This window comes from Haliotis asinina, chromosome 14 (assembly GCF_037392515.1).
Source record: "Haliotis asinina isolate JCU_RB_2024 chromosome 14, JCU_Hal_asi_v2, whole genome shotgun sequence".
NCBI classification, from domain to species: domain Eukaryota; kingdom Metazoa; phylum Mollusca; class Gastropoda; order Lepetellida; family Haliotidae; genus Haliotis; species Haliotis asinina.
In genome coordinates this window covers 37,769,928-37,792,065 of record NC_090293.1, presented here as the reverse complement: position 1 = coordinate 37,792,065, position 22,138 = coordinate 37,769,928, and the positions used below count along the sequence as shown (strand labels likewise).

At 38.8% G+C, this 22,138-nt stretch overlaps 1 protein-coding gene across 1 annotated transcript in view; it reads right to left on the bottom strand.

Moving 5' to 3' along the window:
• Nucleotides 1-22,138, bottom strand: part of LOC137261524 (CWF19-like protein 1) — a 261,199-nt gene that overhangs the window by 94,658 nt on the left and 144,403 nt on the right. The window contains exon 10 of the mRNA XM_067799283.1: nucleotides 8,743-8,822. Coding sequence (XP_067655384.1) covers nucleotides 8,743-8,822 — 80 coding nt within the window. The remainder of the gene's footprint in view (nucleotides 1-8,742; nucleotides 8,823-22,138) is intronic.

The following is a 22,138-nucleotide window of genomic DNA, read 5'->3' as shown; positions in this document are numbered from 1 at the left end:
CAAAAGCACTATACCAGCCAATTACAAGGCAACATTTCAAAATGTTCCCTTCATACGATTTCTCTAAATTTATAATATGTTGTTGTACATAGTTTAATTAACTTGAGTCAATCAAAATATATTCTTTTGCAATTTGTTCTAGGTTTAGTGTTTTTTACTGTAAACTGGCTGGACTACATTTCAATACATGTACTCAGTGCTTTGTGAGCATTCCAAGAACAGTTCACAGTGTCAGCAAATATGGTGTTTTATATTGCAGAATATAGAGGCATGACAAGTTTTCCCAGGCAACAAAATACAGGAAATATGCAATTAAAACAAGGAAAAATATGAACAATAGTAAGTGAAAACAAAATAGCACAGTGTCTACTCTAGCTAAGTGGGTGTCAAATGTGAGAATGCAAGCATGCGATACAAAGTCAACATTCAGTAGTCAGACACATGTTGACTTTACAATACATAGTGCTTTGCGAGCATTCCAACAACAGTTCACACTGTCAAACAGATTGGCATGTTACATTGCAAATATAGATACATGATATGTTTCCAAGGTGACAAAATATGCAAAATATGCAATTCCAACAAGGAAAAATATGAATAAAACAGCAAATTACCTGTAACACAAGTGACACAAGCTATGAGTGACCAAACCCTATATAGACATCTCATCATGACAGCCTCTCCACGCATCAGTCCTTCCTGGATTCCATAGCAAATTTTTTTAGGAATTCTGCGGCAAATTCTGCCCCCCATTTTTAAATATTCTGCAAAACATTCTGCAGTTAAAACATTTAGAAAAAAAACAACAAAAACGTTATACAGACTTTCATGGTTTAATTCTCAAACACAATATAAAGTTAAGTCGACAGTACACATCACATCTTGAATAAGTTTGAGAGCACCCACACGTTTCTGTGTTTGACAATTAAACATACGATGAAAATTATTTATCTCCTCTCAGCCGTAACTTTGATGCAAACAACAATTTTATACTTTAGATTTCAATGATTGATATTGTAATTGCAGTGTCAAATTCATCTAATATTACTTGAAGATGCCTAAAACTTGCTTTATTAATAAAATATCTTTATATCATGTTTATTTTGAAAATGTCACAATAAATATGTCAGGCCTTTTCATGTTTTTATGTGTAGCCAATCCTACTTTTGACATTAACTCTACTTTTCGTTTCGGCTTACAATCAGCTTTCACTCAGTTTTTTTTATAATAACCAAATTCCAAATTCCACGACAGAAAAGTGGCAGAGACCCCCCCCTCCCCCAACACACACACACATCCCCAAAACAATTAGAACACACTGTCAGTAAGTCAAAATTATTTCATTACATGTGACCTTATGTGTATTGGGGTGTGTAACAACTGGCATGTGTAACAAATTGGAGGATACCAATAAAAGATATCATTAGCAGTAGTTTCCAACCCTCAAAACGAAGCACCTGGGATACAAAAGGCAGTCAGAGCAGGTGGGTGTGCAATGAAGGCTTCATTAGCTGATTCATTTGCTGATTGCTGGTGTTCAATGATTGCATATTGTAAATAGCAGACAGGCATGCAGACACATAGGTGTCAAACAGACATTGAATTTCTCTTGTGGAAGAGGATGCTTATCACAATCAATGTTTTTTATGTAATGGGTATAGTATTGACTGAATGTTGTTTGTGTGCACAACCAAACTAAGACTACTCCTGTTCATGACCTAATCCAAGCATTCCACTTCAAGCTTTAAGGATTTTTTGTGTGTAGTCTGTTTTCATGTTAACCGTGAGATATGTAAGAATACTATTTACTTTAAGAGTATTGCTAGTTGCCAATATGCTGGCTAAACCTCTGTATTTGACAAGTATTTCTTACCATCTCACTCATAACAAATAGTGAATGAAAGTTTTTTCCACAGAGACTAATACTGTACCATAGTATCAACAGCAAAATATATGTATGCAGTTGACTGTGTAGCATGATAATGTGTACAGTATCAATAGTTGTTGCCATCCTTTCAAAATTTTATCTCATACAGGTTAGAGAGATGACATTTTTTTGGCTACACTGATGTCCTTACTGTTACTAATAACGTCATAACCGTTGCTATGCATTGAATTTTTTATCCACCCATTGCACTTTTGTTTGGATCACATACATGTGTTTTTTGCTTCCTTACGAAATATTTGTTTCTGTTAATAAATTGCCGTGACCAAAGGCAGGAGAAATCCCCATTAAACAGATAAATACAACACTGACACATCCAAAATATTCAATAATATATTGAGCAAACAATGAGCAAGTTACAATGAACCACAATGCAGATTTCTAGAACAAGTCACAAGTATAAAATAATGGGTCACCAAAAATCAAAGCACCTCCCATGGTTGAAAATAGATTTGGGCTATTCCAGCTGGGAACTCTGCACTGTGTGTGTCACACTCGGCAAAGAAGTGCTTGGCATCGCTTCATCCCTGTGACTATGTTGGTTTAGAATTAGGTCCCATCTATATCAAAATGGCAGATGACACGACACCATAAAGATTCATAACTTCAGTACTTTTGTCATATAATAAATCAGTTATTGACTTCAGTATGGTTGATCCAATGATTTAAGGACATTCGACATATGATATTCACAGCAGTTTCACCTCGGTGAATATCACACATCCAAAGTGGATAAATCATTGGATCAACCTTACTAGAAGTCAATAATTGTATATTAACTCACCAGAGTCTAGGTATTACAGAGAGAGGAGAAATTCTAAATGAAGCTTGTTTACACAGAGCAGGCACAGAGTGTCAATCTTGGACGTAGGTTGTAGGTCGGATGTTGTTGACAAACAGTCGATGATAGGCAGGGGCACATAACTCTAGTAATTCCATTGTGTAAGTCTGTGTGTGATTTTCTGTGTCACACAACACAACAAACAGCCTTTATATATATGACACAAAGTCGAGAACATTCGAGCACAGCATGGCTATTTCATCATTCATTTAAGAACTTTCTCAAACAGGAAGTAAACAATAGATTGCCAAGGACAGATAACTGCAGCGCTATCAAGAAGGCCTGCCGCTAAAAAGGCCATTGCCATTCAGGATATAGGATATCAGAAGTGACAAACGATACACACACAAAACCCAATGATAACTATCACTTTATCAATGATAACACAAATTACAGAAAACACAGTCTCGTAACAAATTTGTTACATTCAATGCCAAGAATGTATTCACAAGTTTTATACTGCCATTACAAATGTCCAATCCTTTACCAAAGCATGGAAGAGGACATGCTATATTTGTTACAAGTTACCATTTGTAATACACATTTCTCTGAAAATGTAATGCGCTTTAATTGTTGATGCTGTGAACAGTTGTCGGAATGCTCGCAAAACACTTAGTACTGAAATGTCGGCATGTGTGATGTTGTGGTAAATATGAAAAGTGGATTTGAGCATGTGTCCGACTGCTGACTGACGGATCGTGTGCTTGTATTCTTGTATTTAACACCATGATGTCCCATCTATTGTTTTAAAATATGAGATGAAGTTCTCCAAAATCTTCCCACTACTTTTGATACCAGATAGTTCCATCTTGCTTTTGATATCTTCCAGGTGGTGAAATTGCCAGTTGCTTTATGAAATTTCTGCTGTTGGAGGAGATCCAGAGAAGATGTAACAGTAATGGCTTCTTTATAGGAAAGGAAATGGGAAACCATGGCCTATCTGACCAAATCGGAGTTACCAAAATGATTCATCTTCCATATCACTTTGTCTAGTAAAGCCAAAGGTAGGAGTGGCTAAGGAAACATCTGTCCAGTCCATAGATTGAGCATTTAGGTGGAATGCTTTCATATCTGGTGAGAACTAGATCAATATATTGAGTATTCCACATTTCCATGATACAAGTAAAGATGTGTGAATGTAGTGAACATTCTGAGGCTATGATACTTCCAGGAAAGGCAGTCAGCTAGAATCTTCAGTTTCACCTGGAACATGTCTTGCAACATATCTAACAGTTGTACAAGTCTGCTAAGGAAGATATGGTTGGGGACCTGGTTTGCCCCTGTTCCTCAGTAAAAGTCATGTTGTCAGTAGGAATCAGAACTGATGAACTGATTAGGAGATCTTTCCACTTCATTCATAACAAGAAGACAAAAGTTATCCATATCCCTGGCAATTATGAAATACTCTTCATATAAAATGTCAACTAGTTATGACTATGATTCTTCAAAGGCATTTAGAAGTTGGCGTAGTAATACCGGACAAATTTCATGGATAGCAACTTCTTGAGTTTATTTTCACGACGTTTTGGGGCTTATCCTAGCCCCCTCATCAGTTTGAACTGAACTGAACAGTAAGGCTTACTGTTAACTCTGCCCATGACCTCACAATGCTTATGAGGTCACAATACTATGACAACATGATACCAGTATCTAACAGGAATGCTATGACATCATACTAGAATTAGTAGTGAATGGTTACACTAACATGACTCATAGAATGAACACATCTTATTTTGAATATATAGTAGTGTTGTTGGATTAAATTAGAAGTGACAGATCCTTATTATACCAAATTGTAAGTTTGGACATGTACAAAGATTTTTTGATAAATGTATTGCATGTATAGCATGTTAAGTAATACTATTAACAGTACATAGAAATTATTGTTCATCCACGGGTGCCCTTGTCGGTCTTTTTGGTGATGCATCAGGCGTTAGGGAGGTAAAGCCCTAGATCTCTGTTGATCTCCGGTACTAATCTTCTAATGAAGATTGACTGAAAAAGTTTTCTTTTCTGCCAATTATTGACGTTAGATGCCAAGATTTGAGAGTGTTGCCAGTTGATAGAGTTATTTTGATTTTTAACAATGTGTTCTGAGCGTGCAGATTTAAGTTCAGATTTTTCAGCTGAAGTTTCGTGTTTTTTCTCTTAGTCTAATGTTGAAAGGCCGACAAGTTTCTCCAATGTAGCTGCTTCCACAATCACAAGAAATTTTGTATATACATCCACTGGAATTGGACTCATTCTGGTTGCTGCCACCTCTCCCATTTACTCTCAGGATGGTCTTTAAAGTTTTATCTGAATAAAATGTCAGATCCAAACTTATAATTCTTCTAATGAGTCGGCTGATGTGATGGCTAATCTGGCCTTGATATGGAATGTTAATCCTGATGGGAGCTGGTTCAGTTTTCTGTGAACGATTATTTCGTTGATAAAGGGTGGTGGCAATGGTCTGCTCTACTAGTTGTTTAGGATATACCACTTGTTTAGGGTGATGAAAGTTGTTTTGAGGTGGTTGATTTCATCGTGGAAGTGTACTAGGACGCAGATAGCCTTGGCGCGTCTGGTTAGGGTTGATACAATGACTCATTTAATTTGTGGATGGTGGTTGGATAAATAATGTGTGTTCAGTGTGTGTTGGTCTTCTATAGACAGAAGAAGTGATCTTGTTGGATGAATTATCGAGGAACACATCAAGAAAGGGCAGCTTGTGTTGATCTTCAGTTTCCATGGTAAACTGGATGCGGAAGTGCTGTTTGTTAAGGTGATCTAGGAGAAGAGCAGGGTCATGGTCAGGATCAAGGATGGTGAAAGTATCATCAACCCTTCGATACCAGCATAGTGGTTGGAATGGTGATGTTTGTAGGGCTGACTATTCAAAGCTAGTCATGAAGATTTCAGTAATCAGAGGGGACAGTGGTGAACCCATGGGGAGCCCATGAATCTGTTGATAGATGTTGTTCTGCCATGTGAAATATGATGTCTGGAAACAGCTGGATACCAATTCAATTATGCTGTCTATGCTGAGTGTTGTGTCAAGAATATCAATACAACTGATTAACTTTCCACAGAGGATATCAAGAGCTTCATAAAATGGAATGTTTGTAAATAAGTCTACAACATCATAACTTACCATACTGCCTAATAATCCAGAGTCCAACAGCCTGTTTACAAATGATGCCGAGTTGCTGATGAATGATTTACCTTCTTTCCCGATGTCACAGGTTTACCAGTGCACCACAGTTGGCTTGCAAATTGCAACATGCTACAGGCACTACTGTTCACCCTCAAACTGTCATGAATCGCCTGCATGCCACTATGCTGCATGCCTGATGCCCAGTCACAGACAGGCATGTTTACAATGAGCACGCATTCATCAACGATGGTGTCATGCACAGTGGAACAGGACATTATTCATGGACGAATCACAATTCTGCGTCGATTTTGCTGACGGGAGACGTCGGGTATGGCAAACATTATGATGTGAATAACATCACTGAACATAACGGATTATGGTGGTGACAGCATTATGGTTTGGGCTGGGATCCATGCCGGGGTGTAAAACGGACTTGATTCTTGTCCGAGCAAACCTCAATGCACAATGATATTGTGATGAAATCATCAGACCAGTTGTGCTGGTGTCTGCTTGAGATAGCACTCAATTAGTATTCTTGTGTAGCAGATTAACATATTATCTATGATACATTGACCTGATATGAGAATCTCCAGTAGTCAAATATACCAGACTTCCTCCTACAGTTTCTAGGTAAGATCAGATATAAAATTCTGGATGCGGCAGATCCTTGTCAATATCTGAAACCTGCCTGATAGCACCATCTTCTCTTATCTTAAGTGCCCAATCTATAACCTCAAGGACAGGGACTCCCATCTCTTATTGTGTACAAGTACGGAATTTGATTGTCTAATTCTTTTTGATCTACAGTATGAAGATGCACATTGGTATGAACCAATAAAGGAAGTGTTCACAGTCTCAGATGAAAGGGCTAGCAAAGAGCGACTATGAACTAAGGACAGGTTCAAGCAACCATGTTATCCCTAGAACACACGGGATAGAGTGATGTTTTCCCAACTTTGCTCAAAACAGCTGTAGACTGAAGGTGCTATTGCAGGAACAAATATTTATGTATAGTTGAAAGTGAAGAAGACCTATGTTGGAAAACTTGAATTTGAAGTTTTAGTGTGACACCTGCCATAATTTTAGAACACTATCCATAAAGATAATAATTCTAGAATACTACTTCTAACACCTGTTTCTGTATCTAAAGGTTTAGTTTGAACAGAATTTTTAAAGTCTGTGGGGTTATGCTTTCTTTCTTTGTTGGGGTCCCTCCAAGCACTATCTGCAGGAGTTATATCATTTGATTCAAAGTGCAGGAAACCTCATAATTTTCCCTACAGTTTATTAAGTAAGGTAACCATCTTGAGGCATGATGAATCCACGCTGAGGACCAGAGGAACTGGAGAGACAAAATTGTCCAGGCTCAAAAAGATCAAACTCAATGATGGCTATCTTGCCCAAGGGCTTGGCAGAGCTGATACTGGTGTCCTAGTGGATGCAGGTGAAATACTTCATAAATACCTTTGATGACCCACTGATCGCTTGTCATGATTTTCTAGTTTTCTGTAAAAGATGATAAATGTCTGCCCACTGGACCCTGAAATATCTTTGTAGGAATGGATAGGCATCTTCTGGGCATGATTATTGTCTATAACAAAAGGGCAATGTCCATGTTACTGCAGTCTGGGAAGTCTATGGTGAGTCGATGTAGGCCAGGGCTTTCCATTGACCTCACAATTCCCCATATCCCTTGGAACGAGATTTGGGTTGTTTCTACTGTCCTGTCAAAGATCCAATCCAAGAGCCTCTTCTCTGGGCCCCACCAGTGTTAGAGCCCTGTTGAACTGTCTATCTTCATTTGATTTAAGGACTCCCATGTGGATGCAGAGGGGACATTAATTTCCCATATGCTGGGCAATTTGTTTGTTTCTGAGGGTGATGACAAATTGTAAACCAAAAGTCACTCTGTTCTGTAATCTGATTGGTTGAAAAACATGATCAAATGGTATTAGATTCCTGGAAACTGCAAGACTATTCACTGCGTATTGACCTCGCAAACAATTGTTTTGCTGAGTCATCAACGTTGTGACGTCATTCAAATCATATTGTGACGTAAAGTCCTGGTGATGACACTTCACTGCTGTACCAGTACTCGATGTAAACAAGTGCAGACAGTAAAACCCATTGGTTTACTTTTGTGTTTACAATGTCGATAAACATCACATGTTGGCCTCCAGGTGTTATTGAGTATTTGAAGCACGGGTATACATTTGGAACCGACTGCGTCAGCCAACACATGATGTTTATCTCCTAAATGTATTTATGGCCTATAGATTTACCTATGATAACCAAATAAAAAGAAAAACACTTGATAGTATTCTACACAATACAAAGAAATACACAGCACTGCAAAAATTACAAGGTTCTTGTACTTTTAGTTAGGAGAGAGATAGTGGACCCACATGGAAGAAAGGCCATACAACACTAATGACTAAGCATGTAAGGATTATTTTTAGGGCAAGAGAGAGAGAGAAAAACAGTTTTGCTCCAGTAATTGTGTGTCCCTCGACAACATGGCAACTAGCATTTATATATACATTCAGTCATTTCCTGAAAGTTCGAGCTCATACGACCATTGCCACAAACGTGGAGTGCTCTAGAAAAGTCGTAGCTTTGTGTTCATGTTTTTCAAAGGGAGATAACTCCAAAGTACTGCCTTATATGTGTGCCGCTTAAATAATTCTGTAGGAAATGTGACCCATAATAACAAACACTAAAACCTTAAATATTGTGACAAAATAACAACTACCAACTCCAATCACGGAAAATACATTCTTGTAACATAAGTCGTCATTAATTAATGATATTAACACTTACCTGTGTTCCAACACTGACCACAAGATGCTTCTCCACCTCTGAGCTTCCCAAACAAAACCAGCATGGGCCTGAGGGCTGGACTGAAAGAATACATTCATTAAATTTCAAAGGTATATTTGTTATGCAATTCTAGTCATCTGCCACTTTGTGATACCAAGCCATAGACTATATTGGCATTAACATAGTTGGGTCAGTTAATTTCTAGGGTTGATGTTTAATGCTGCATGCTGAAATATTCTTGCTTTAAAGCTGGTCTGTAAATCATCATGACTTAACCAGACAGTCTAGTTGTTGACAACATGAACTTCTATTCCTGCTATTTATCAGAAACAGACAACCCAACCAATTTAGTCCATTAACAGTTATATGAGTTTGTTGAGATGAATTCTAACCCAGACTTTTTACTGACAATAGAAATCCAGAAGTACCACTTCTGATGGAAAATCAAGTGCCTATATAACAAACGATAGCATGCAAAAATTCAGTAAGATCACGTGTCTATTTTGTGACAGAGCAATATAAAATTGGAAGCCATTTGATCACAACACTCTCTCTCTCTCGCAATGCATGGCTCATCATGGAAAACCCATACAAAAGTCCATGACACCAGGATAAATTCACAAATAATAAAGGACCCATGACGATACAGGTTAAGTGATCTTCAGTAACCCGTCTTAACAGGCAACTAATGGGATCAGATGGTCAGGCATGCTGACTTAGTTGACATGTGGAATTCCAGTTGCACAGATTGATGCTTCATGCTGTTGATCATTGTACTGTGTGGTGGAGACTCGAATATTTACAGACTGTTGCCATATAACTGAAATACTGCTGTGTGTGGTGTACAAAAACTAAACTCACTCACTCAAATTCTAAAGTTTTGGAATACGCTTTCTAGCATCTAGTTTTCAAACCTATCATATATAAAGATGAATTCAATTTTTAACCATCTCACAGAAAATAAACGATATGTTGTAGGAATAGGTACATCCAGTAAAGCTCAACTCTATTTGTGGCACAACAATCACTACTCAGCACTTGTACAAACGTGTATCAAAAAGTTTACTTCTGGATTTGGAAAGCATATGCAGTACAACTTGAAAGTAATTACTGCTGAAAAGAAATTTTAATCTAGTTCCTGGTTTAAAACAAATGCTAAGTGTTTCTTGAAAAATATAACGCAATTAAAACAGAAGTCTGATGCTTACAACTGTCTTAATAAAATCATTATGTGCACTTACCTTTTTGTCAATTTCAGCAAATGACAGGCTTTGTATGTTTATGATTACACAATGCCATTTGGAAAGTAGTCAAATGTAAAGTAAGTTACAATTTGGATTACACTTCCTCAGTACAGTACAGACTCTAGTGCTTTGGGGTTTTTTGATCCCATGCTATACCTTTTTAGTATTTGAACCCACATATTCTGAGCCAGGCACCTAATCGCCAGCACACAAAGTTAGCTGCTCAACCACCATGACTGTGACTCAACCCAACAAAAGTACTAGAATCTGTTGTTAAGTAAAGGATATAACATGATCACGAGGTTTTGGATGGACATGTAAGCATTCAGGGTGGGGGGAACCAAAACCTCGGGAGAGTGTTATATCTGTCATATAAACCAAAGGAAAAGGCGATAAATATATCAAAATCGAGGTTTATTATGACGAACAGAGATGGACGATAAGCGAGTAACCGTTTACACTAAAAACTATCGCCCAAACACAGCCACTCACCCGCCAGCTGTAAACAGCATGATCTGCATGTGGTAACTGTCGCGACTACACGTGTCTGCACGCTGGCTCGTCGTCAGTCGCTACTGTTACTTTGAAGAATATGGAGTGAGAAGAAGGTGATGACATTTTCATAACATAATCGCAATCGCGTGAAATGGATAGCGAAAGCAGAGACAGTGATCGTGAGTTTGAGTTTAGATTCGGCGAACCACTTGATAATAACGCCATTGATAAAGAACTTGAAATTTGTGTTCCTAAGTCTACAAAACACAAGAATGATAGGGCTGTTGCTGTGTTTACTAGATGGCAGGAGGAAAGACGTCAGAGAGCCATGAAATACAATTTGGATTTGCCGAAGGTGTGTTTGTCAGAATGTTTATTCAAAATGGGTGCTGAGAACCTTAACCTCGCCCTGAAATTTGTCTTGTTTGAAGCCCGGAAACAAGACGTAGGGTTGTATCCATCTCATACATTGTATGGTATATATACCTCGTTACAAAGCGCCATCAGAGCAAAGAGATGCACGATGAACATGTTTGAAGATAAGAAGTTTGAAGACAGTCGTCGATGTCTGGACGCAGTTATTTGCAAACATTCTGCTGAGGGTCTAGTAGCCGGAAGCCAGCAGAAACGATATCCCTCACTGAGGAAGAGCAGCTTTGGCAGTGTGGAGCGCTGGGAGACGACAGAGGAAGCAGAGGAAAAAAGCGACCGATTACTTCTACTTCACTCCTCACACCAGACCCAAGGATGGAAGTTGGTTTCTGAAAACCCCGGTTGGCCACAATACCCTCCAATCTACAGTAAAACGCCTTTGTCAAGAAGGTGGTTTACAGGGTAACAAAACAAATCATTCATTGAGAGCTTCAGCTGCCACAAGGCTTTATCAGGCCAACGTTGACGAGCAAATGATTTGAGAAATGACCGGTAAGAAAACATTCGACATTGCTAGACAATATTTTAATGCTTACATTGTAACAATTATCTCATTCACGTAACACACATTGTAGCCAATGTAAACAGCACTCAAGATTAATTACGTTTGAAATAATCTAATTTCTAAGATCAGTCGCCATTATTTCACAACCTTTTATTAAGACTAAGCTACTTCATGTGCTTTGAGATATGTGATCTTACGAACACTTTATTTATGCTTTTGCCTCTTTCTTTCTAGGTCACAAGAGTGAAGCTGTTCGTTCATACAAACGGACCACTGATGATAAAAAATCTACCTTGTCCAACATCCTTACGTCAGCGCTAAAACGCCAAAAGGGTATCAAAGCTACATGTACAATATCTCCAGACAAAGAGCTGAATGTCAATGCCGGAAGTGACGTTGTTTCTAGGGAATCTAAACCGACAGTCGTGTTAAATTTCAACATCTCGTGAAATGTAGTTTCGAGAAATAAAGTCACTGTCTCTGCTTGACTTTTTTCTTTAAGAATCTGAACGAAAAAATTGTCTTGTGAAAATCTCCTTTCAGGGCCAAATAGTATTCTAAACATCCCAGGGATATTATATAGAAAGTCCCTGGGATATTCTATAGAATGTCCCTGGGATATTGTAAATGGCCCTGAAAGGAGGTTTACCTGACAAAAGAATAACCTGTGAAACGACACTAATAAGGCACCTGAGGTTTATATTTGTTTTTTAAGTTTGCCAACACAACTTGTATGTTTGCCAACAACATACATCTGCTGGAATTAGATGCTCTCACTCTCAGAGATCTGGTCATGCGCTGTTCAGTTGGAAGCATGTAAACTTGTCGTGTGGGGATACATTATGCTAGTTAACAATCTCCCTTTAAAAATGAAAAATATCAGCTTGTTGAGTTGGCATAATAGCATTCACAAATTAAATACATATCTGTGCACTGACATCTACATGTGGGTAATTTTTTAAAGTGTAGAAATAAAATTGAAATGAACTGGTTAAAAAAAAAAAGGTTGGATGTGCATTCAATGAGACATTTCAGTTCTTTCACTTGTATCTAGGAATGTTTTATTGTCGTTAGATTGTTGATTGTTGGTAGGAGACCAATGCACACACCAGTAATTTGACCAGTTTCAATGAGTTCGTAGATTCAACTTATATCAAGTCTTAGACATTTGTTAGACACCAACTTTGAAGACTACTGTGTCGAAGAGTGGTTATCCACAATACATTGTATCGGAAGTCTTGTTTCGTCAGTCCCACCAGTTGTAACTTCTGAATAGAGGGTGCTGGGGAATATTCCATTATCTATTCCATCTGCCAATGCGAGTCGACCATCTGCTAACTTGCTTCGTACAACACACCTGATTCTCTTTGATTGCCAACACAAAGGAACTTGCTGTCATCTCCTAGCAGCAAAATCACATGACCACCATAAGACAAGTTAGCAAAAGAACCATCACTATACACCACTAAACGTGAAAATTCATAGGGTCTGAGATGTTAGAACTTCAGGTTCACATCTTCATTTTTCAGCTTTTTGATGACCATATTGGCTTCATATGTATTTCATTGCAGCTTTACTAATTGACGAAGCCAGGCACCATGAGTCAAATACCATGTCCAGTCTGTTCTGTCATGCTATCCATAAGACCTGTCCACCCTCTGATCTGAACATCTCATCTTTTTTTTCATTGACATTTTATCCTTATCTGTGTTCAGATGAGTTAGGTTTCTCATGTAGTCATGTTGATGTAGAAAAATAGACTCATTGTCACAAAGTAGTTTCACACTTGAAGGTGCTCTCTTCTTCACATCTAACATTGAATGACTCTCTGATTGATGCAATGACAGTTTTTACAACTCTAAAGTACCCCCCCAGACACAATTGTCCACATGGCTAGCAAGCACAGCTTGTAATTTTCCATCGCATATAAAACAGAACACTGTGGGGTTAACTATACATATTCTTGCCCCACTCAACTACAAGACTTCACAGATCCTGTTATACCAATACAGCGATGCATCTGCCAAATCATACACACATTTCTGTAGTTTCCATAGGACTACTTTCACAAGAGTTTCCCTTGGAGGTCAAAGGTAAACGTCTGGTTAAAGTTCAGCCATGTAAGAATGCTGTCTTGATGTCTGTGGAGCAGGGTGTCCTTTTTTGTTGTGCCATAACAGCTAATTACAGTCATAAAGTTTCTGCTGAACTTCCATACACCATGACTTCCATAAGATGGAGGTTGAATAACTGGTGGTCTAGACTGATTTGTGTAAGTTGGCATGGCTCCCACGGCCGAAAGCTATGATTTGTTATGATATGGGTCTGTTGGGTCGAAGTGAGGGTTCCAGTTAAATTCCTTATCTAACTGACGTGCTGGGTTGCTTGGCGGGAATTACCTCAGCAAAGAGTCCAAAGTCACAAGAAGCTAATTACAATTTTATTAACAAGAAATAGAATAACAGGACAGGGGTGGCCACAGAGAGTCGGTACAACCCTCTGGGCTGAGGGCTAGAGCTGACCTGTGTTGGGAGTCTAAACCCTACTGATGGACAAATGGAGTTGGACATGATTTAACTAAAATTGAAACAATACAATGATTATGATACAAAAATGGGTGTAACCTACAACAGCCAATGAAATACAGAATAAACAAAATGGCGTATGTCCTACCAGAACAAGTTCAGTGACCAGACAGGGGGAGTACTTAATCTTTTAATCCTATTCTAAGTGGCAATAATCTTGTTGGCACATTTACTGGATGCTTGATTGCTTACTCTGGGCTGGATCCTTATGACCCTTAATTGGTGTTTGCATAACATTATTTTAATGTAGGTGATTGCATGATTACCTCATCAAAGCAGTTCATTAAACTGTCTAGACATAACCCTTGTTTTAGTGAATGGTTTGTCTTACAGAGGCGTTCTGGTCACCTCAGGCTAGGATTTTAACTAAAACATCTGTGAAATTGTGTGTTCATAACTTATACCTTTTCCAACAGAATGTCTGTGAGATGAGTTTTACTACTTTCGACTGGTGTATTTCTCTAAGCTATTACTGGTAGATGATGAAACTAATATTCTGTGTTTATATTTTCCTAATATCTGAATGCTAATGCATTGTTTGTACTGGTTACAATTGATAATGAATTTTGGTATGAATTATTATTTCATGAGAGATTACACAATGTTATTTAGTAAGTGATCAAATGTACCATGTTGCAACAAAAATTCATGTCTATTCTTGGCTTCAGGTACAGAGAGAATCAAGCTTACAGCCACCAAAGTGATTCCAACAAAGATACCAGTCTTATGCCACATTTATTAATGTAACATACCTTTTGTGCAGTCAGCTTCCAAGCTACAATATCAGATATAACAGTAAGTTCCAGCACAAGTAACATCATTCATCTTGAATTCCCTTAAAGGACCACTAAACTCAATTTTTTGGTCCTCTTTTTATCACTGCATATGAAAGACTTTTGGTTGATCATAAACGAAACACCATTTTTAAAAAAAACAAACTTGTGGTTAATTAATACCAAGCGCTTAAAAGTTGCTAAAAAGCCGCTTGCTTCTCTCTCGCCCGCAAACGAAACCGCAGACAGGTTACGTAACACTGTCGCCAGAGCCCCACAGTGACGTCATAGAAGGAACGATTTCTCGTTAAATGTATAGAAAATGTGTAGGAAACTTGTCGTTTTGCTGATTTCTAGCCATCACCAAAGATATGCCGAATTGTTGTGTTACCGTCAATTGTTCCTTGGGGTCAGGTGATGGTGTCACTATGCACAGATTTCCATCAGACTCCGTAGTTTGTGCTTAAATTGTCTGTTAGTGTGTGCGAAGTGAGCTTTGTGAAAGCCTGTGGTATATACTAAATTGGATGGTTCACCCCCCAACCACGCTTCCAGGATAGAAAATTGAGTTCAAGTTTCATCGAGTTTATAAAATCAAGACTGTTTACTACACATTGCTGACCAAAAGGATTTTGCATGTTTATATTGCTTTCTTCCTCAGAAACGAGGTTGTCGTCGAAGTGACAATATTATTGTCAGTAATATTATATTGACCCCTTATATTGACAGATTCCAAGACAGAAATTGTTATGTTATAAGCAATGTAAAAATGTAAAATCTTAATGTCCATCAATAAAATACATATTTTACTACCAGTAGAAAGTAATTTTGATTTTGTAAGTCGGTGAAAACAAACTTAAATAGCATTCATCCCAAGACAGGGCGCCGCCATTTTTGAAAATCGTGAAGTCAAATCCATTTGAATTAATGAGATTATGTATGGTTTGTTCTCATCAAGTTAGAAAATCAAAACTACATAAATATGTATTTGAATCATTACCAAAAGGAGTTTGCATGACACAACCTGTAACCTAAGCGAGGTCGGGGTAGAAGTGAAAATACTGCGCAATAAATTTCTTCACTTGCTAAATTTACTTGGTTTGTAACGTTCACTCACCAGTATGTAGACACTTGTCAATATACATCTTTATACTTGGTCTCATAATCCTAATTACTTTACAATCATACTTGCATGCATTTGCTTGCAACTTAATAAAAAGAAGCCATTGCAAATGTGTAACAGGAATGTAATATGTAGACATTTCATAGTTTTCCTATATGAATCATAATTACAACCTAGTGTATGTCGTCTGCATCATTACACTTAACAACGAAAACAATGATTCTGTTGAAAGTTACGACAACCTATTAAAAACAAAAATGCAAATATTAAAATTAAAGTTACAGGAGCAATGTCAGGCTGTTACCTTGTTCAAGGAATGTATCCATCAATATCCACAAAAACAAGTGAGCAATCAATCAATGTATTGGCGGTCAATACTTTGAAAGAAGGGTGTTGTTTTACATAGACACAGACACGACAGACTGTATGCAGTATAGATTATTAAATGTACATACATAAACACTAACTTTTGACAAATCCCCCATTTAAATCCCCATAAAACTAATTAATCGATCAGCGTGTTGTCGGTTAATCCTTTGATCGATCCAGACAAAAGAAATGCCAAATGGGGGCCTTTGTCGGGTAATCTAAGTGGCGTTACCACTAATTATACCTGTTATAAATTCATTAACTGAGCATCAAGTATAATTTTGACAGAATCGTCTATGAAAACAAGGGTTGTAACTCGAAAACTAGGCAAAGCAGGAGACAAAACTAAATGATAGTAGATTGTGAGAACATATAGCTTTCATTTTTCTCAACAGCTTTCGAGATTTCGGGTTTGTACAAACCTGTAAACGAAATAGTTTAACCCCTGAAATGTAGATGAATACTGCACAGACCCTCATTTCTATACCCACTATTACGTCACAGAGACGCACCGCTCTGATTGGTTGAAATTTCGTTTGCGGTTGAGAATTGTGCACTGTTGACAAAAAGGTCGATTTAAGGTAATTAAAGATGGAAATGAGCAGTTTTAATGACGGTGTTTCATTTATAACAATGTCAGCAACTGACTTTGCATTTGTACCCTACTAGAGTATATGTGACCTTTAAGTCACATATGCATGCCATGTGACCTTATATCACCTATAAATAGATTCTCAGCATGCATTCGTGAGGCTGAGAACCCACACACAAAAAAAAATCAGGGAGAGAGAATTAAAATGTTTGTGAAGTGTTTTCTTAACTTTGCTGAGGAAGCATATGCAGGGCTGGGGAGAGGTGAGAACGGATTAGCAATCGAGAGGCAACAATTGGGGTTGTTTGACTAGCTGCTAATGTGTCACTTGTGACTCAAAGTAAGCATGTGTCCAGAGCTAAAGAAAAAAAATGGTTAGCTGAAAAATGAATGATCAGTATTTCTGGTGATTTTCAAATTTTCCAGTCCATGGGACTGAAGCCTCAAATAAAACATTTTTATCAGTCCACTTCTTTTCCATGTTTATCATAAAATTGTTATGATAAGATTTCTCAAGTAATATGGATGGTTGTCTATTTCCTGATATAAGTGGCTTTCCGCTCAGTAATGTGATACAATTGTGAGAAACACTTCCATTTTTTAACTTTTGTACAAATATGAAAAAGGCAATTCGTTTGATGGTGGGTATTGTTTGCGAGCTCTGAACATCAACAATATCGCTGTACCCTTGTCAAGGGGATTTTCTGAGTTGTAAGAAGCAATTTTATTGGATGAAGACACTTTAGATGGTTTCTAATGACACTTTTGTGACACAATTTGCTATGAGGATCAGAAGCAGCCAATCAGATTACAGCAATGTGTACCATGCTCATAAACAAAACCATTTAGTTTCAGATGAAAGTTTTGGGTAAACCCATGCTATTCTGAACGTGTTATGGAAAAACTCCCACATATTTGAATATTATGCAACTTAGGGGACGTATCATGCTAAGTTATGACCTGTGACAAAAATGCTTCATTCATATATTTTACCAGTAAACATCATGCCAAGTACTAACTTTGAAGTGATGGAGCCAATATGTCACTTGAATTAAATTACACGATCACAGGAACAGATGGAAATAGTAAGTTGTCATCTACGCTTAACAACTTTAATACTGTTATTGATTTTATTCTTCAGTTTATTCAATATGTTTTATTCTTATCTCGAAACATCATTACTGTGCTCTTTGACAACTTTGATTTGGACATGTTGATGAAGCTTGTGATTACACAACGCCATTTAGAAAGTGGTGATTTTCATTCTTACAATAACATGTAATTAGCTTATCGTTACAAATATATCAATGTACGATGTAATCTTACCGCTTTATACGCTCACCTAGAAATGAACAACTGGTTTGTCTGCTCTCACTTCATGTGGATTGGAGGCTTGCTCCTGCTTTGTAGAACAGTGCCATAGTAAAATGGCTCTCATCCATACTGAGATAGTGTTGCGCTATACGTCTGTAGGCATCTCAGTATATATAGCTAACAGAGCTAAGTGCCGCCAAGCATGCCAAGAGTGTACCAGTCCTTTGGTATGTAGAAAATGACGTAAATAGTCTGCTCCTTAAAGATGTGTGGCCTTCACTGCAGTGAAACCGTTCTTTCTGGTGTTTCAAACTGCATCCATTTATCATTGTATAGTGTGCGAGTAGATCTACGTAGAGCTAAGATGACTGCCTTTGCTGCTCTAGTAGGGTATAGATGGATGAGTAGCTTCTTCTGCTCTAGCAGTTACAGTGTTTGTTGTCCTAAGTAGTATAGGTAATGAGAGTTCTGGACCACTTTTCAAAAACCCCCTCTAAAAAGCCTCATTTACTAAATGAGGCTTTGGTGGGACCATTAGCTCTTGCTATTATTGCCCCTACTACAAAGCCACGCCATCACGTTTACCGTGACTTGGCAGGCGGTAACACTGTGCCGTACGGTACGATCAATAATTCTTCTCTTACAAATCCCCTACCCGGCCCATCCCTCAAGTAGTACAAGTTAGGTTCGTCGGCTTTCATATCCACTTTATCTATGTTGTAAGTTTTGACCGACCATATAGGATCGGTGGCTCACTTACGGTTATGTTATGTTTATATCAATGAAACAGTTTAATGTGAACCGCCTACGATCTCTTTGGTGTTCATAATAAAGGCTTGCTGGGCTTTTTGTATTCCCTGTGCTATGTACTTTTTTTTCTCGTCCTCGCTGATAGCAGACTTACGAGACTTGGATCGAATATCTTGTTTCATTCCGTTATATTTTTTGAGTTCAGAGAGGATTGAACTAAACTCCTCTTCTGAGATCTTACTGTCAGAGAGTGCCGTGGAAATTCGCTCACTCACTGTGTTCAGCTTTGCTTCGGCCAGAACCCTGATCTCGTCGTGTTTCAATGCCTTACGATTAAGTCTGCGTGATACTAACTTAAGCGCCAACCCTACCAACCCTGCCACCCCAGCCGTTATTTCAATACCTAACACTATAGGTGCAGCCACGATGGTGGTTAACAACCCAACGCCTGCCGCCCCTAGTCCCATGCTGGTTGCCATAAGGGTAGTGTCAGCCCCGTCCACGATATTGAAAGCTCTATTGTACTTTTTACATAGTGCTTTCCGCGTGTCACGGTCTTGTTCTAGTTGGCGTTTCACATCACATAACTGCCTCAAGCGGAACCCATCTACGGTTTCCAACGTCTTCGCTACTTCCTCTACGACTGGGTACAGACCCATCCTATAATGTATATTTTGAAAGATATTTTAATTGGGGTTCAGTTAATATTCTATCAATTAATTTGAAGTCTATAAGGTCTAGATTACTAGTCAGGGTAATAGGTGAGAGGCTAATAGAATTTCCTGTTGTAATAAAAACCCCACTGAGGTTTATTAAGCGGTTTATAGGACCCCCGTGGGTATCCTGTTGTATAACAATACGACAATATTTTTTTGTGTGTTCGTCAAACCAGTGTATTGACAACCCGGGTAAAATTTGGTGTACTCTTGATATGTTTTCATGTTGTAAAAACGTAAATAAGACTTCTATGATGAGTGTGAAAGGGGTGTATATATCAGGCCTTAAGTTAGCAGGATAATTGCTAAATGTTAATTTATTTTTTACTTCACTCCTTAACCTATTTTTTTCGGTATTACTAGTTCCTATGGCTATACTATCCGGAATGAAATCCCCGGGCCAGATGCCGTTGTTCCTAATCTTAGCGATAGTCCTATGTTCGTTTAATGTGATATAAGGTGAGGTGAGTGTTAAGTTGATCAGCCATTTGGGTTCTTTTAAATCTGATAACGACACCCGTCTGTACACGTTGTTTTTGAAGTGCAGGATGTATAATTCATCTTCCTCACCAGGCTCATCGAACCCCTCAGTATCTCCTAGGTCGTTAAGAGTAGTGTTGGGATGATAATTGGTCATTGTTATAATATTATGGTATAATTTCCAACTGGGTTTTTGGTACTAGTATAGGGAGGAACTTCATACCAATAAAGTGTATGTTGTTAGGTAGGAAGATCTTAGTTAGTGATATTTTGTTTTCCACGGTCACGTTGACACCCTGCAGACTGGTGTTGGAGCCGACACCAACCCGCACGTAAACGTGGCAAACTTGATCCTTGTGTCGTCTTTCCCACCCTAGTTTGACCCCTTTCACGATCTCGACGTCATCCCCCGATGGTTCCCCTAGGTAGACTTTGATGGCCAGTGTTACGTTTGATGGTATACCATCTAATAATTTGTCCACGCCTTCGAATTCAGACACCAACTGCAATTTCACGTTTTGTATGTTCGGTTTACTCGATAGCATGTGGAGTGGTGAATTGTTGATTTGGCTGATGACTACGCTACGTCTCTGAGTTGGAACGTAAGCCACGAGCAGGGTTCCATTGTTCACGACTTTGTTTAGGTAGTGGTCTTTGTTATCAGTGAACACGTAGGGGGAGAAGAGGTCAATATTAAGAAACCAGGTTTCGTAATCGGGTAACAACACCCACTTGTCATCTTCGGTGAAGACGAGCCTATATGGCCGGTTTTTGACGACGGTAGTGCGCTCAACATCGTCCAAGTCGAACAGTTTACCCCCGAACGATGGGTATATTCTCCAGTTGTCATCACCGGTGTTGACGAGGGCGTACTTAGTGTTGACTGTTGCTCCTGTGGTATCTATCATATCACTTAGGGTTCCACCGGAGGAGACTTCAACGCGTTTGTAAATGTTGTTTTTCAGTTGCAAGGCATACGATTTACCATCTACTCCGGGAGCGTCGAAACCGCGTGTGTCTCCGAGGTCGGAGATCCCGATATTGACGCATTTTTTCACTCCGGGCCCTTGTGCGCTGGTCATGTTACGTGAAGCGTTAAGCTGAGGTATCCTATATTTACAGGATTATGATTTATATCTAACACCGATATTGTCAGCTCAGGTATGTTGCCCTGGGTTAATCTCTTATACTGCCGTGGTGAAAATGACTCGGTTCTACCGTCGTTGAATTTCTCAGTTTTCACCGGCACTGCTCTCAATATAGTGGAAGGGTGACCTCCTTGAATGTTATACGTTGTGCTCACCTGACCGAGATGAATGTATAGCTCTCGGTACGGTACTAGTTCGGGTAACTTCGTGCCTGTGACGGTTGTTGTTGGTTTTATCTCGTCAGGAGACATACCGAGTATCCTCGCTAATGGTCGGCCGAGCCTCAAGGAGGTTCTTCCGTTGTTGATTAACACCACTGTGCCGTTTGAGTCGTTCATCTTGAGTTCGGCTCCCAGGGGTTTGAAGACCTCGTCGTTTAGCGAGCACACGCTGTAGTAGCCGTCAGTTATTTGACTGCGAGTTCCACTGACGAACAGCTTATTGTTGCTGATATTAATGTTAGTCCATTGTGGTAGGTAGGTGATATCGCAGAGTGCGACTTCGAGTTGACCTGACGTGTTATCGATCGCGTGCGTCAGCTGAACGGCCTCACCACTCGTTATTCCTGGAAGTGTTATGTACATATTACATATATATTTATTTATATAATAGTTTTAAAATGTATTCCCCTGGTGTGTTTTACCCTAAACTGGATGTAGATTTCTCCCCCATGAAGATCGTGGTTGCTCCTGAGTTGTATTTCAATGCCCAGCTTTTAGATGTGTTCGATAAGTATAAGCTTATGGTGACTAACATTGAGGCAGTCCACGCGTGGTTCAACAACCCTATGCAGTTCTGGCAGAATCAATTCAACTTTGCTGTGTGGTGCGCTACAACGGGGTGTGGTGTGGTATTGACCGACTCTCAGCG